Source organism: Camelina sativa, chromosome 9 (assembly GCF_000633955.1).
Source record: "Camelina sativa cultivar DH55 chromosome 9, Cs, whole genome shotgun sequence".
Classification (NCBI taxonomy): Eukaryota; Viridiplantae; Streptophyta; class Magnoliopsida; order Brassicales; family Brassicaceae; genus Camelina; species Camelina sativa.
In genome coordinates this window covers 19,786,916-19,800,153 of record NC_025693.1, presented here as the reverse complement: position 1 = coordinate 19,800,153, position 13,238 = coordinate 19,786,916, and the positions used below count along the sequence as shown (strand labels likewise).

Below are 13,238 nucleotides of genomic sequence, written 5' to 3'. Positions count from 1 at the left end.
GGTTTGGAAAACCTAAAAATACTATTTATATGTCCTAAAACACGTCAGGGACTTATGTTGCAAATATGGAAAACTTTGGGGCAGATTTGTAAAACTTCCAAATTTGTGATTCTTCATCGCCTAAAGAGGGTGTCGATCGATGCTAAGGCAGTGTCGATCGACACTCCCTCTCTGTTCTGACTCCAAGTTCTTTTCCTCCTAATTATTGCTCCAAATTGATCCAAATCGCTCCACTTTGCTCCATCCATGCTAAAAACCTGTAAAGACTCAAAAACAATCTAAAAACAAATGAAAAGACACTAAAAGACTCCTTATATCATGGTTAAAAACCACAAAAACCATGATATATCACCTGTCAGCCCATCAATCACTTCAAGTCCACTTGATGTTGTTTCTTCTCCACCTACGAATCTCTCACCACCCGATCAATCTTCCTCGTCTTCAACTCCGGAGACTTCATCCTCTGCTGCTTCGAACTCCTCCTCATCTTCCACCAGCTCTCCGCCTGCAACGTCGTCACCATCTCTTGTCGTCACTAATTTGACATCATTGCCGGCTCCTACCGATGACGACGACGTTCAACAGCCAGTCGCAGTTGAATTACGGCGAGGTCTCCGACCACGAAATCCACCGGCAAAACTCCAGTATTATAAGACGTACAACACACTGACAAGACTGCTGGGTAATACTACTTCTCTTTATCCAATTTCGAATTATGTGGGCTGCACTCGTTTCTCTTCTACGCATCGAGCATATTTGGTTGCGATTAGCGATGCGGTTGAACCCAAGACATATAAAAACGCTGCCCAGAGTAAAGTGTTGAACAATGCTATGGGGTCTGAAATTGGAGCTCTCGAAGAAAATGAAACTTGGACAATTGAAGATTTGCCCCTGGTAAGAAAGCAATTGGATCGAAATGGGTTTACAAGATTAAACACAAATCTGATGGTTCGATTGAACGCTACAAGGCACGTTTGGTTGCTCTCGGTAACAAACAAGTTGAAGGTGTTGATTACGGCGAAACTTTTGCTCCGGTTGCGCGAATGTCAACAGTCCGAATGTTTTACAGGTTGCTGTTGGGAACAATTGGCATGTGCATCAGATGGATGTGCACAATGCCTTCCTTCATGGTGATTTGGTTGAAGAAGTCTACATGAAGCCACCACCTGGTTATTTAGCAAACGACGACACCAGAGTATGTAGACTGCGCAAGTCATTGTACGGATTAAAGCAAGATCCTCGCTGTTGATTTGAGAAGTTAACAAAGGCTTTGCGTCAGTACGGTTTTGTTCAGTCTCTCTCTGATTATTCGTTATTCGCATTTGATAAAGGTGGTATACGAATCAATATTTTGATCTATGTTGATGACATGATCGTCTCGAGTAACTCCGATGAAGCCTTGCATCTTTTTAAAGGGTATTTGGCTTCTTGTTTCATGATGAAGGATCTTGGTCCCTTGAAGTATTTTTTGGGTATTGAGGTTTCTCGAAGTATCAAGGGGTTTTATTTAAACCAGCAGAAGTACACTTTGGAGCTTCTCAACGAGGCAGGGCTGTTAGGTTCTAAACCTGTGGATTTTCCTCTGGAACAGAATCACAAGCTGGGTCTCTCCACCTCGCCACTACTTTCCAATCCCGAACAGTATCGCCGTCTTGTTGGAAAACTGTTATATTTGTCAGCAACGAGACCGGGCTTAGCATATTGTGTTCATGTTTTGGCCCGATTTATGAAAGAACCAAGGCATGATTATTGGCATGCGGCTTTAAGAGTTCTTCACTATCTGAAAGGCAACCCCGGCCAAGGTATACTCTTACGTGCTCAGAAAATTTTTCAAATCACAGGTTGGTGTGACTCTGATTGGTCTGGATGTCCTCTTTCTCGTCGGTCTGTTAGTGGCTATTTGGTTCAACTAGGCGATTCCCCAATCTCATGGAAGACAAAGAAGCAAGATATAGTGAGTATGTCCTCCACATAAGCAGAATTTCGGGCCATGGCATGCATCACCAAAGAGCTTATTTGGTTAAAACATGTTCTTTGTGACCTTGGAGTTGCTCATGATCAGCCAATGCAGCTTTGCTGTGACAGTAAATCCGCAATCTACATTGCTACAAACCCTGTTTTTTATGAAAAGACGAAGCACATTGAAAATGACTGTCATTTCATCCGGGATGAGATTCAGAAAGGTGTTCTTTCACCAGTTCATGTTCCAACCACATCTCAGCTTGCCGACATTTTCACCAAACCCCTTGGTCAACCGGCATTTGTAATGGGATCTTCAAATCACATCCCGTATGTTTGGTTAAGAGATTATTTACTTTCCATAACTATTATTGTATATTCGTAGAGATCTTTAGCATTTACGATATGGGATACGTTCTCGTGTATATATGTTTGTATAATCATCTTTCAATGCAGAAGATATCGATTCCATACTTTGTTCCTTTCAAAACGTTTTCTCTAGCTAGCTCTCTAGTAGAATGGCTTCGATATTTTTCTTTATTCTAGCCATTCTTTTGAGTTCGAGAACTTCGGGAGCCACATCTCGTGGTGGGGGGCTCTTTGAAGCTTCTGCCGTTGAGAAACATGAGCAATGGATGTCTCGGTTCCATCGCGTTTACTCACACGATGCTGAGAAAGCGAGTAGGTTTGAGATTTTTAAGAAGAACTTAAAGTTCGTTGAGAGCTTCAACATGAAAACGAACAAGACATACAAGTTGGATGTCAACAAGTTCTCCGACCTCACCGACGAGGAATTCCAGGCGAGGTACATGGGGCTGGTTGTGCCGGAAGGTACTTCATCACTGGATTCCCACAAAACCGTGTCATTTAGACATGAAAATGTCAGTGAAATCGGTGAGAGCATGGATTGGAGACAGGAAGGGGCCGTTACACCGGTTAAGAACCAAAACCCATGTGGTAATTATATAATTATCGTCACTTATTTATTTTTTATTCTCATTGGATTTTTAGCCTTTTCTTTATTAATTTTAATGAAAGATTACAAATATATCAATGAGCATAATAGTGAAAGCTCTACAAGACATACAACCAATACCGAGTTAACAAAATAACTAAAAAGTAAAATACTAGCTAGGTTGCTTCTTTTCTTTGCTAAGTTTTCAATTAATCTGTTATTTTCCTTTATCGTTTTCGTATTCAGTTTAATTTGATTTTTTTGGTTGACTTACTGTTTTTGAATTTAAAAGACTATGATCCATCAGTCACATTACAAACCTTACAATTTTTCATCTCTGATATGGATTTTCCTTTATCGCTAGGCGATGACATTATTTTGATTGTAAATATCATCGATGATACATCCATGATATTACTTACTGTAATGGAACACAGGATGTTGTTGGGCTTTCTCGGCAGTGGCAGCAGTGGAAGGCATTATGAAGATTGCGAAAGGAAACCTCGTATCGCTGTCTGAGCAACAACTGTTGGATTGCAGCACAGAGAACTATGGATGTAACGGAGGGTTAATGGATAAGGCTTTCAATTACATTATAAACAACCAAGGAATCACCACAGAGGATAGCTATCCTTACCAGGAATCACAACAAACCTGTGACTCAACTCATTCTGCTGCTGCAACCATCAGCGATTACAAGACGGTTACCCAAAATGATGAGGAAGCATTGCTTAAAGCGGTGTCTCAACAACCTGTTTCGGTTGCGATAGATGGGTCAGGAGCTGCGTTTAAGCAATATGACGGCGGGATATTCGATGGAGAGGACTGCGGGACGAACCTGAGTCATGGAGTTACCATTGTTGGTTATGGGATGAGTGAAGAAGGGATTAAGTATTGGTTGTTGAAGAACTCATGGGGAGAACAATGGGGAGAAAATGGTTACATGAGAATCAAGAGAGACGTTGATTCGCCTGAAGGAGCGTGTGGTCTGGCCAAACTTGCTTTTTATCCAGTTGCTTGATATCCTTTTATATATCATGTAGATGGGTTTGTTCAGAGTACTAAACAAATACCCTTATCAGTAATTGGCCTTTTGCAGTTGCATGATATATTTTGGAGGTTTTCGTTTATAAATGTATTTTGAAAGTTATGTTGGTGGAAGCATGTATATCACTGGTGGTGTAACGAATATAAAGTTTTTATTTATGGTAACATGATCTTCGCCAGAACAAGAAATCATTATTCAAAAATAGTAATTTATTTGTTTCATTCTAAACACCCGCAAGGGCATCGCCGATCCACGTCTAGTTCCTAAATCGAATGGTTGGTAGCCATGTAACCTGAAGTTACTTACGTACAAGAACTTACAACGTTTTCACGAAATTTGATTAATTTGTTTGAGTGTTTGATATTTCAGTATTGGCTTGGAGAGCTTTGATAATTGGTTCAACCAGATTCAGATTCAATAAAAATAGCAGCCTTATAAATTTTTAGAAGACCATATATATAATCCATGGCTGATTACTTGTTTGTGCTGTGTGGCCAAACTCGCATCTCATCCATGCCAAAAATTATTTCTAATAATAAGACGCACTCCATTTTTTTTGATCAAAAAATATGTAACAAAGAAAAGAAAGAAGTACAGATATATAACGTTGACTCACCCTATTTCCCCTCTAAATAACAAAAAAAAAAAAAAAACACTGTTGTATAAAAAAAATTGGATTTTTTTTTTTGAAATAAATCAGAAAATACTATTCGATTGAATAATAAAAGAGAACAAAAAAAGCTAATGGGTTTAAAAAATGATGGCTTTCATGGCGTCTTGTTCTTCTTCCTAAGAGGAGGAGGAGGAGCAAGAATCTTGCCAGCATAAATCGCTATATCCGTCAACATCTTCATGTTCCAATTCGCATAAACCATAGGCGTCGGATGAAAAAAACTCGTTCTACACATGGAAATATTCACAAGAGCAAGAGCCTGATACGCTCTCATAAACCTATAGTCTCGTAAATACAAATACTTCAACGCGTTGTCTAAATGAGCATCCACCAACTTATAAGCTTTCCTACAAGCATCAAACTCTGTTTTGTCTCTACGATCTTTCGCTTTCGGAAGAAGCGTACCTTCGATGTTATCTAGCGTTTGTATCGCGTTGATCCAAGCTTTAGCCGCGGTTAGCTTTGCGATTGTTTTGATCGAGGTTTGTTTTCTGATTAGCTGTGACGTGATTGCTTGGTTGCAGAATTTGAAATCGATTGTTTGTTTGCATATTCTGTTGATTAGGTTTTGTGTTGGTGGATCAGGGACGACGGAGATTGAAGGTTTGAAGGTAATGAAGATGAGAAGAGAGATGAGAATGTGAACATAAGCCATTTGGTCATAAGGTGTTTTTGCGATATGCTCAAGAGTCAAGAGTCAAGAGAAAGCTAATTGGGTAATATCATATTTATACATTTTCTCTCTCTATAGAATGTAACGAATACGTTCCAAAACGTAGTTGTTAACCTTCTATCTTATGATGTTGACATCTAATAGTAATCGTTGTTTTGTGACTATAGTGAGAAGAAGAATGAATATAGGAATCATGAAAAATATATATGTTTGGTGTGATTTGGTTGAAGGCAATAATGGTATTGCTTATAGACCACATTTTCTCAATTCCCTTTGGTTTGAAGTCTTTCCAAAGTAAATTTGGTTGCATTTTTTCTTTAATACTATTTTTGTCATGCAAGTTAAATTATTTGTTACGAACAAACTTATCCAGATCGTGAGTGTTCATGTATAATCAAAATTTTAAGCAATTATGATTATAATACATTGATGATTTGTTGTATTGTCATTTGGATTTTAATCATGATCGTTTTATATGTATGATAAGTGTTTGTATTTAAAGGGTCCCATGATTAAAACAATACATTTGGTATATAAATTAAATTAACAAACAAACAAATTTGATAACCCAAAATGTGAGTGTGGTAATCAACCATATTGGTAGGTTTACCAAAGATCATCAACTCTAATTAAAAGAAAAAAGAAAAAAGAAAAATCCCAAGAAAAAAAAATTCAGAACTCAAAAGTGTGAAAATTTGAAAAAGTCAAACGGCGTCGTTGCATCAAATTCCAAATTCGAGAAAACGGCGACGTTTCCAGTCAAGCTTAAACCCGCCAGGTCAAGGGTTTAGTATCTTCTTCTCTTCAGCCATGTTTGGGTCGAGAGGTCTCTGCTGCTGTAGCAGAATCTGGAATCATTCTCTGTTTCTGAAACGTTCTGGGAGCTTCCGAGCTAGTTTATCAACCAATTCCGTAGTTTCGAAGCAGAAACGGGTCGGGACGCATAATGGAACTTTCCACTGTGACGAAACCTTAGCTTGTTTCATCCTTCGTCTTTCAAATAGATTCTCCGATGCTCAAATCGTACGAACCAGAGATCACCAGGTACTCTATTTCTTCAATTCACAATGTATCTGACCCTATCTATGTGTGAATTTTAAAATCTTTGGATCCAGTTTGATATATTTTTTTTTTTCGAAATTTCCGAGAAAATGGTTAATTTAGCTTGAGGTTTATGTAAACTTCTTGAATTTTTCGTCAATTCTATAATTTTGTTAATTTTTTCAATAATTGATATGATTTTGGTTACAAGGTTTTGGAGAAGCTTGATGCGGCACTTGATGTTGGAGGTGTGTATGATCCTCAGAGTGAACGTTATGACCATCACCAGAAAGGATTCAATGAAGTGTTTGGGCACGGGTTTAACACTAAACTCAGTAGTGCTGGACTTGTTTATAAGGTAAAATGAAGATACTTTTCTTGTGTGTTTGGTGTTTAATTTGAGAATTTTGTGGATTGTATACTGATGCTTTTTTGTATTCTAGCATTATGGATTGGAGATAATTGCTAAGGAGCTTCAACTTGATCAGAGACATCCTGATGTGTATCGATTGTTTCTAGCTGTGTACAAAAACTTCATTGAGGTAGCTCTATAAAGGTTTCTTCTTTAGCTGCTATATTATTTGGTATACATTGAGTAAAAAATCTGAGTTGTTGTTGGCTATGGCTTTGAAAGTTTAGTGTTTGAAAAGAACAAGTTACTGAATCAGTTGTCTAATTGGCAAATATCGCCAATAGTATTCTATATCCTGGATGAAATTTGTTGTCCTGAATGTCACAAATAAGTCGTGGCTCTGTTTGATTTTCCTTTTTTTCAAATTGAGGATGCTAACAAAGAAAGAGAATTTTAATTTTGTTGTTAGAAATAGTGCCAGTTCTTGAACTTTCATATACTGTGTTCTTTTTACATGGTTCTAAGGTAGCATCTTGTTGTATACAATTACAGGCAGTAGATGCTGTAGACAACGGCATCCATCAGTATGATACTGACCAGCCTCCAAGATATGTAAACGATACTAGCCTGGGGCATAGGGTTGGAAGGATGAACTTAGACTGGATTGAACCTGATCAGTCCAGTGCGAAAGAAGATGAAGCATTTCATCGGGCAATGGAACTTGCTGGCTCTGAGTTTTTGGAGGTTTTTTTTTCCTCTTCTATAGTTCTATATCTCCTTCAGTTACATAGGTTATTTGGTTCTTATTCTTCTTGGTAAAGAGGTGCAACTAGGAAAACTTTGCAGTATCCAAACCAAAACTAGTTTGGTAATTTACTTGAATGAATCAACCTAATGAGGATGCTATTAGTTTTTACAACAAATGTTGTCTATGTCTGATATAGAAATGGCAGTATTTCGTTTCCATTGTTTTATAAGAACTGATTGGTATAAGAACATGTTTGCCTGCCCCCTGCCTATTTGAGTATGAATCGAGAATACAACCAGAACGATCTAAAGCTACCTGTGTTTCTACCTTTGACAGTGTGTTCATTTTCACGCGAAATCGTGGTTACCAGCTCGGTCAATTGTAATGGAGTGTCTTGCAAAACGGTATGATATAGACTCCAGTGGAGAAATTATGAAGCTCAGTAAACAATGCCCAGTAAGTTCTAATGAGCTCCTTAACATATATCATCCATGTCGTGATTAGTTTTCAAAGTTAGAGGGATTCTCATTGATGAAATGGTGGGATTAGTTTTCAAAGTTATAAGAGTCTTGTGAAATCGACAGTGGAAACTCCATATATTCGAGCTCGAGGAAGAAATGAAGATTGATCCTTCCATAAAATATGTTCTTTACCAGGTACCACCGGGGTTTATGCAATGATCATATTATGTTGTAAACATGATATCTCTTAAGCCAATGAGTGTATATGTGGGTTTGTGCAGGATGACAGAAGTGAAAATTGGAGAATCCAAGCGGTTTCGGTTGCACGAGACAGGTTTGAGAGCCGTAAAGCGTTGCCCTTATCATGGAGAGGTCTAGAAAAGGAGAAGCTCTCAGAGGAAAGTTCAATTCCGGGTTGTGTTTTTGTGCACATGAGTGGTTTCATTGGTGCAAACCGGACATATGAAGGTGCCTTAGCAATGGCACGAACCTCTTTGATGGGTTAGAGTCTATGCATAACCAAATATCAGTTCTTTGGATTGAGGTCCTCTAAGTGGCCAAGTCACTAAATCATGAAAAACACTTTTCGTATTAATTTGTTTGTTTTCTATATATATATATATATATATATATGTAATAATTTCTGTTGGGAAATGAGAAGTGACCAATAAGAGACATGAAAGTAAGCATAGGTAATTTAGTTATCCCAACATTTGCCGCAGAACAAACCATTAACGTATGCCTTAAGAGAAAAACAACACCATGGGCCAAGTACGAAGATGATTGCATAATAAGCAAAATCAGCTGGCAGCTTCACAGCATCTATCCTCCTGATCAAGTGCCCCTAAATCTGCAAGAATTAAGCTTTCCCAAAGGATGGTGTCTTGTTGAGGAGAAGAATATGAAAATGGCCGGAAAAGGTTGTATCCACTCTGAGGTTGAGGGAAACCTCTCAGATCGCATATGCCCAAAATATTAGCTGGGGACGAATTCTTAGAAATCCACCGAGACATAAGCGACATGATGTGTTTGGAATCTTGGGGGACATGAAGAGTGATTCCACTGGAAGAGAGCGCTTGAAAGACGCATTCAGGTATGCGTGATATATTGCCAACCGCAGTGATGGCGAGAGGACCAGAGTAGCCATATTGCTTCAAAAACCGTTTAATGCACAGACTGGCCCGACGAACATCCAGGGGGAACCGGAAACCTATTGATGTCCCAAAAGACAGATGTTACAGCGACAGCCTCCTCAGGAGTAGCCATCTCTGGTTGCTTCCTCACCATGGTGGGAGGATTCTCATCCTCCTCCCTGGATATGTCTCTAAAGTTAGATGATTGGAAAGGAAGGTAAGCTAACCTCTGCTTGGAAAAAAAAATGAACATCCAGTGAGAAGGGGAGAAGTAGTTAATGACAAAAGAGTATTGACATAACAAGTTTCTGCTTTGGCTAAGATGTGCTTAATTACCGCTTGTAGATGTTCTACAGAAGAGAAATGACTATATAAACTTTCAAAGCCTTGGCCAGTTTCAATGCCAGGAAAAAGATGTTTGCATATTGAGAAAAGCCAGATGGCAGACTCATCCGTTCCACTGCACGTATCCTGCCAGAATTAAGCTCATCCAGCTGATGGCGTCTTGTTGAGGAGAAGAATATGAAAATGGCCCAAAAAGGTTGTATCCACTCTTAGGGCGAGGGAAGGCTATCGGATCGCATATGGCCAAAATATTAGCTGGGGGTGGATATTAGGCATCCACTGATGCATGTAAAACGTGAGGCTTGAGCAACCTGTTTCAGACGAAACTAAAACTTCAAACTCTCTATTCACGATCCATTAATGGCTTTAGATGAAAAAAAAATAGATACTAACCAAAGGGGGCGTAATAAAGATTGATTCCACTGGAAGAAAGAGCTTCAAGGATGTGAGGATGGACGTTAGTTAGTATGCCAACGACGTTGATTATGAGAGGACCACAGTAGTTCTCCAACAGCTTTTTGATGCACGGACGGTCCGACGAGCATCAAAGCCAAGAGGAACGGGAAACCGTTTGATATCCCAAAAGACAGATGTTACAGCCACAGCTTCCTCCGGCGTAGCCTTTTTCATCTTTCAAGAACGATATAGAGTTGAGCTGAGCGAGAGATAAGCAGAGTTGGTTGTATTGTATCTAGAGAACGCCTAGGGTTTCGAAATCCCTTGCAGAAAAAGTAAAAGGATTAGTGATTTTATATCATTACAAATGTACAATTATGTTAAAAAAATAAAAACAAAATAGAAATAGTGAGACTCATCACCGACTGACGCTTACGTGTACGATAACTCGCGTAGTAGAGGATAATTTCCACGGTAATTGGTTTGGTACAATCGCGCATTCCCACTCCGTGACATTTTCTTCTTCTTCTTCTTCTTCTTCTTCTTCTTCTCGGTGGCTCTTTAACTCTTTAACTCTTTAACTCTGAGAGTGAGAGGGAGAGAGAGAAGTAAGTAACAATGGAGGTTTTCTACTACTTGGTGTTCGGAACTATGACTGCCGTAGTGGCGGTGCTGGAACTGAGCAAGACAAACAAGGATCGGATCAACACTTCGTCCTCCTTCAATTCTTTCAAGAACAATTACCTCCTCGTATTCTCTATTATGATGGGTACGTCTCTCCGCCATTATCGCTCTCTTAGAATTCATTAATTAGCGGAATCAGCTCTGTGATTGATTGATTGATTAATCGCCAACTACAATTTCGATTGATGTTTATTGTCACGGATCTGATCTAAGCTATTGTGTGTGTGTGTGTGTGTGAGAGAGAGTTCAATTCTCGAGCTCTTCTTATCGTCATCCACTTTTGTGCTAGATCGAGTCCAGTAACAGATACGATTGTTTAGATTTGTTGTTGTAGCTCATACGAAATCTGGTCTTCGATTTGAATTTTGTTATTAAGACGACGCCTTGCTTCTTCCCGAATCTGGTATCAGTGATTGACTAATAAGATCCTGGTAGGTTTGATTAAATGTGTTGTAGATCAGAGATTGCGATGAGGAAGATGATGGTAGTATTTTGTTGTTGTTGTTGTTGTTGAATGCATTTATATATCAATTTCAATGCTGATATGTTTGTGTTTATATATGATTATGTTGTTGTAGCTGGGGACTGGCTTCAAGGTCCTTATGTGTATTACCTTTACAGCACTTATGGTTTTGGAAAAGGAGATATTGGTCAGCTATTCATTGCTGGTTTTGGTTCATCGATGTTGTTTGGAACCATTGTTGGATCTCTTGCTGACAAACAGTGAGAATTTCTTCCTTCTTAAGTTCAAGTCGATGCTATCTATGTTTAGGCAACCAATATCCTTGTGTGTGTGTTGGATTCAGGGGTCGAAAGAGGGCATGTGTTACATACTGCATAGTTTACATACTAAGCTGTGTCACCAAGCACTCTCCACAGTACAGAGTTTTGATGGTTGGCCGTATCTTGGGTGGTATTGCTACATCTCTATTGTTTTCAGCATTCGAATCTTGGCTAATTGCAGAGCATAATAAGGTCAGCCGTAACTTTTATACATAGTCTGTCTAGGTATTCGATTTGTCTTTAGTTTTTGGTTCCTACAGGAATTCCTTTACATACTTTGTTACTGGTTTCATGGAAACATACCATTCCTTAGCTTGATGAATGCCACAGTTAAGATTATTAGTTCTTGATGACTGTAAATTTATAGTATCTAAAAACTATCATTTATGGACCTCACTCAAAGTGTCTAGAATATGCCAACGTTCACTTGCAATCTTAGCATTGTGGATAATGAAGAAAGTAAAGACTTATAACCTTTTAGAGGATTCACTTAGTTGGAGCCATGACCTGATGTCTTTTCTCTTCTCTAAACAACTATGCAGAGGAACTTTGAGCAACAGTGGCTTTCACTGACATTCTCTAAGGCTGTTTTCCTTGGGAACGGTCTGGTCGCTATTCTCTCGGGATTGTTCGGCAATCTTCTTGTTGACACTTTTTCCTTTGGTCCTGTCGCTCCCTTTGACGCAGCTGCGTGCTTTCTTGCAATTGGAATGGCTATCATACTGGCAACATGGTCTGAGAATTTCGGAGATCCATCTGATAGCAAAGACTTGCTGACTCAGTTCAAAGTTGCTGCCATAGCAATTGCTTCAGGCAGGTTCAAATTTAGCGTTAAAACTGTTGATTGAGAGGCTTCAGTACATCCAATGGAATTTGCAAGCTATGTTTTCTGATTATCTCTAACACAGTCTATGATGATTCCTCAGATGAAAAGATTGCATTGCTGGGTGCTATTCAGTCTCTATTTGAAGCCTCAATGTACACCTTTGTTTTCCTCTGGACACCAGCTCTTAGCCCAAACGAGGAAGAAATCCCACATGGCTTCGTCTTTGCAACCTTCATGTTGGCCTCAATGTTGGGAAGCTCACTAGCAGCTCGTCTCATGTCTCGCTCATCTCTCAGAGTCGAAAACTATATGCAAATTGTCTTTCTAGTCTCCGCTGCATCACTTCTTCTTCCCATTACAACAAGTGTATGTCTCAGAGTCTGATGCTTCATTACTACGCTTAAGTTTATACTATCTTTCATACGCACATTGATCCTATAAAAAATTTGTGGAACAGGTCCTGGTGACGCCATCAAAGGTGAAAGACGAACGCTTGTCGTTAACTAGCTCCATTCAGCTACTTGGTTTCTGTGTTTTTGAGGCTTGTGTAGGAATATTTTGGCCTTCCATAATGAAGATGAGGTCACAGTATATACCTGAAGAAGCACGAAGCACCATAATGAATTTCTTCCGTGTTCCGCTCAACATCTTTGTCTGCATAGTCTTGTACAATGTAAGAAATCTCATGTCTCCGTCCTCTTTAAACACTACAGAAAGTGAAAAAAAAGAGAAGAAGAAGAAGCTAATCTGGAAATTTTGGTTTTTGTTATCTGGTTGCTCAGGTGGACGCATTTCCGATCACAATCATGTTTGGTATGTGCTCAATCTTTCTCTTTGTAGCCTCCATATTACAACGGCGGCTTATGGTCATCTCCGAAAAGCCAAGTGAGTCCTTTTTTTTGTCTTACTGTTTTACATACATATATAATTCATAACTCTGAAGAGTGTAACAAAAAATGAAAAAAAATTGCTTGTTTGTGGTAAAGGGTAATGTCTTACTTTAGCTCTTTGTGTTTGTTGCAGAGGCAGAAGATTGGAGTCCGATGAAGGAGCGAAACTCGGAAGTTGATCCTCTTAACCTCTGATCATGTTCCACTCCTGTGCTCGTAATTCCTAATTTTTTTTTGGTGATTTTCACTTTTTTTTTTTTTTTTTTTTTTT

At 39.0% G+C, this 13,238-nt stretch overlaps 4 protein-coding genes across 5 annotated transcripts; 3 read left to right on the top strand and 1 right to left on the bottom strand.

Annotated features, from left to right (window-relative positions):
- Window positions 2,478-3,935, top strand: LOC104711441 (ervatamin-B). Its single transcript, XM_010428141.1, has 2 exons — window positions 2,478-2,916; window positions 3,352-3,935. The coding sequence occupies exons 1-2, from the start codon at window positions 2,478-2,480 to the stop codon at window positions 3,933-3,935; spliced, it is 1,023 nt and encodes a 340-aa protein (XP_010426443.1).
- Window positions 4,467-5,408, bottom strand: LOC104711439. Its single transcript, XM_010428140.2, has one exon. The coding sequence runs from the start codon at window positions 5,288-5,290 to the stop codon at window positions 4,730-4,732; it is 561 nt and encodes a 186-aa protein (XP_010426442.1). The 5' UTR covers window positions 5,291-5,408; the 3' UTR covers window positions 4,467-4,729.
- LOC104711438 (UPF0160 protein) lies at window positions 6,082-8,524 on the top strand. Of its 2 annotated transcripts, XM_010428139.2 has the most exons (7): window positions 6,082-6,352; window positions 6,561-6,707; window positions 6,793-6,891; window positions 7,254-7,445; window positions 7,786-7,905; window positions 8,034-8,105; window positions 8,192-8,524. In XM_010428139.2, exons 1-7 carry the CDS (start codon window positions 6,119-6,121, stop codon window positions 8,414-8,416), a joined length of 1,089 nt encoding a protein of 362 aa, XP_010426441.1. In that variant the 5' UTR covers window positions 6,082-6,118; the 3' UTR covers window positions 8,417-8,524. The 2 variants fall into 2 exon arrangements, with proteins under 2 accessions (XP_010426441.1, XP_019085346.1); XM_019229801.1 differs by lacking the exon at window positions 8,192-8,524 and having other exon boundaries at window positions 6,083-6,352; window positions 7,999-8,091.
- On the top strand, window positions 10,312-13,238 carry LOC109124543 (molybdate-anion transporter). The gene is made up of 8 exons (XM_010428138.2): window positions 10,312-10,553; window positions 11,047-11,191; window positions 11,275-11,443; window positions 11,794-12,064; window positions 12,178-12,443; window positions 12,535-12,750; window positions 12,860-12,962; window positions 13,101-13,238. The coding sequence occupies exons 1-8, from the start codon at window positions 10,403-10,405 to the stop codon at window positions 13,160-13,162; spliced, it is 1,383 nt and encodes a 460-aa protein (XP_010426440.1). The 5' UTR covers window positions 10,312-10,402; the 3' UTR covers window positions 13,163-13,238.

Bases quoted from the DNA above. Each gene is read 5' to 3' on its own strand.
- LOC104711441 (XM_010428141.1), top strand. From the start codon at position 2,478: ATGGCTTCGATATTTTTCTTTATTCTAGCCATTCTTTTGAGTTCGAGA. The intron at 2,917-3,351 runs GTAATTATATAA...AATGGAACACAG, and splicing joins TAAGAACCAAAACCCATGTG to GATGTTGTTGGGCTTTCTCG.
- LOC104711439 (XM_010428140.2), bottom strand. From the start codon at position 5,290: ATGGCTTATGTTCACATTCTCATCTCTCTTCTCATCTTCATTACCTTC.
- LOC104711438 (XM_010428139.2), top strand. From the start codon at position 6,119: ATGTTTGGGTCGAGAGGTCTCTGCTGCTGTAGCAGAATCTGGAATCAT. The intron at 6,353-6,560 runs GTACTCTATTTC...TTTGGTTACAAG, and splicing joins TACGAACCAGAGATCACCAG to GTTTTGGAGAAGCTTGATGC. The intron at 6,892-7,253 runs GTAGCTCTATAA...ATACAATTACAG, and splicing joins TGTACAAAAACTTCATTGAG to GCAGTAGATGCTGTAGACAA.
- LOC109124543 (XM_010428138.2), top strand. From the start codon at position 10,403: ATGGAGGTTTTCTACTACTTGGTGTTCGGAACTATGACTGCCGTAGTG. The intron at 11,192-11,274 runs GTGAGAATTTCT...TGTTGGATTCAG, and splicing joins GGATCTCTTGCTGACAAACA to GGGTCGAAAGAGGGCATGTG. The intron at 11,444-11,793 runs GTCAGCCGTAAC...ACAACTATGCAG, and splicing joins TAATTGCAGAGCATAATAAG to AGGAACTTTGAGCAACAGTG.